Source organism: Penaeus monodon, chromosome 29, assembly GCF_015228065.2.
Source record: "Penaeus monodon isolate SGIC_2016 chromosome 29, NSTDA_Pmon_1, whole genome shotgun sequence".
Taxonomy (NCBI): domain Eukaryota; kingdom Metazoa; phylum Arthropoda; class Malacostraca; order Decapoda; family Penaeidae; genus Penaeus; species Penaeus monodon.
The window spans coordinates 2,237,633-2,239,652 of NC_051414.1; the positions used below are offsets into that span (position 1 = coordinate 2,237,633).

The following is a 2,020-nucleotide window of genomic DNA, read 5'->3' on the forward strand; positions in this document are numbered from 1 at the left end:
TTTGACTAGGATTGATATGAATCATAGACATCCATTTTCCCATTATCGTCGACCGAAATGCCCACCGCTTCACACAGCTCTTTCAGAGGGCAGAGGAGCTCTTTGAAAGATTGGAAAAGGTCAAGGAACGCTTTGTTGACCTGTGTGCCCTTGGGTCATGTGACATTGAGCAGCTGGTAGGAAAGCATTGTAAAGTTGCAGAGGACTGGGACAGGTAAGAAATTTGTATAATTTGAATATCAGTGAATTATGGTAATTTTCATGTGAAAGAAAACTTTGTCTGTGGAAGTAACTTTATATACAAATAATATTGATACTTTTAGGCTGTGCGGTAAAAATTTCTTATACTATGTTCTATTTTTCTGCACTATTATATCTTTATTAACAGGAACTTCCGAGCCTCAAAGGCCAAGGGCCAAGAAATATGCAAATTTGCAAGCAGGAAGAAAAGATACTCTTCAGCACATTCAAGCCATTACTGTGATGAATCATGAACGCGCTACTGGGACATACTGGTGCAAAGTCTACACAATGCTATTATTGAGGACATCAATGCCATTGAGAAATTTACTGAAAGTGCAATAGAAGTGAGTTATTTGCATACTATTTATTTTCAGCACTTGTAATGGGAGTCTATAAAGAGTCAAACTACAAAATAAGCAGAATTTTCTTAAAAAAGAATAAAAACTCTAGAATAAACAAAAACTTCTTAAAGAATGGGATCCCATATCCAACAGGTCCTAAAAAGGCAGCCACAAACAGTAGAAGAGATTGCAGAGGCCAGCAACAAGCACGCACAGTATATGGCAAGCTACTAACGGAATTGTTTTGAACGTTTTAATAGGCTGAGCGCAAAGAACACACGAGCACTGGCCACTGGGACCATATGACGAGAGTGAGGCAAGTCGTGTCTCGTGTCACAATGCAGTGGGATAATTACAAAACACTTATGGATAACCATGAGCAGATTGTTTCAAAGCAGGTGGGATGTCAAAATTATACTTGCAAAATGACTTGTTGGGTTTTATTTATGTGAGATTTGTCTGACAGGGAAGAAAATAGGTAGTAAAAAGTTTTCCTTGTTAATATGAAAGATTATGAATGCATATGCATTGCTGAATATATGATACTCTCATGTATATTTATGAGCAAAGAGTCTCATAGATGAAAAAAACATTTACCAGCTAATAGTATCCAAGAATAATATGGAACACCCTGTAATATTCCTCTCCTTTTTTAACAGATTGAAGCTATCAAAGCCAATCTTCAAAGCCAAACCAACAATTTCAATCACATAGGTTGAAGACTTGGTCTAGTGGAAGCTGCTTCAGTCCTAAAGGAGGCAGCCAAACGGAAGGCATTCAGAGCAGCATACAGGCACCATCAGCTTGTATGAGAGAACGATCGAATGGATACTGATGGAAACGCGAATAGTATGAGGTTTGAGCTGTAGTCTAATTTGTTTGGTCATGACATTTTATTATGATTGATGATGGTAACAGGTGTTTCTTCAGATTCTGTTGAGTAATTATCACCAAGGCAGTTGGAATGAATGAGTCAATTCCAGCAGTGTAACTAAACGGTTATAAGTCTGCGTGGCTACGTTCCTAGAAACCCCTAATATTTTTTAGGTTTGGAAAATATATAAAACAAAAGAAAACAATTTTTTTCTCATTTGTTAACAAATGATTTCTTGCTTTTGACAGATGTATTTGAAAATGAATTAAAGCATTCTTCTGGAAACTTAATTTAGTGGGCTTATGAGGACAATGAAAATAATTGCACCCCTACTCTCTCCTGTATATGCCTATGCTCACTCACTAATCTTCTGATCCTGACAACATTTATCCTCGCCTATTGGTAAGGACATGTGTAATATGCTCCCTAGGGTGATTAGTATGGTCATCTGCTTTTATCAAGTATTTGAGATGTCTTAAGTCCCCATGCTTGGGAGCTACATAGCAAAACAACATTTCCAATGAGTTTTGGGTTCCCTATACACCTTGTCTGATTGTTGCAC

General features: G+C 37.4%; 1 protein-coding gene across 1 annotated transcript in view; it reads left to right on the forward strand.

Annotated features, from left to right (window-relative positions):
• The window catches only part of LOC119591619 (cytoplasmic dynein 2 heavy chain 1-like), a 47,711-nt gene that overhangs the window by 9,473 nt on the left and 36,218 nt on the right, over positions 1-2,020 (forward strand). The window contains 5 exon segments of the mRNA XM_037940373.1: positions 28-214; positions 524-587; positions 738-806; positions 845-982; positions 1,244-1,302. Of these exon segments, the coding sequence (XP_037796301.1) occupies positions 28-214; positions 524-587; positions 738-806; positions 845-982; positions 1,244-1,302 (517 nt within the window).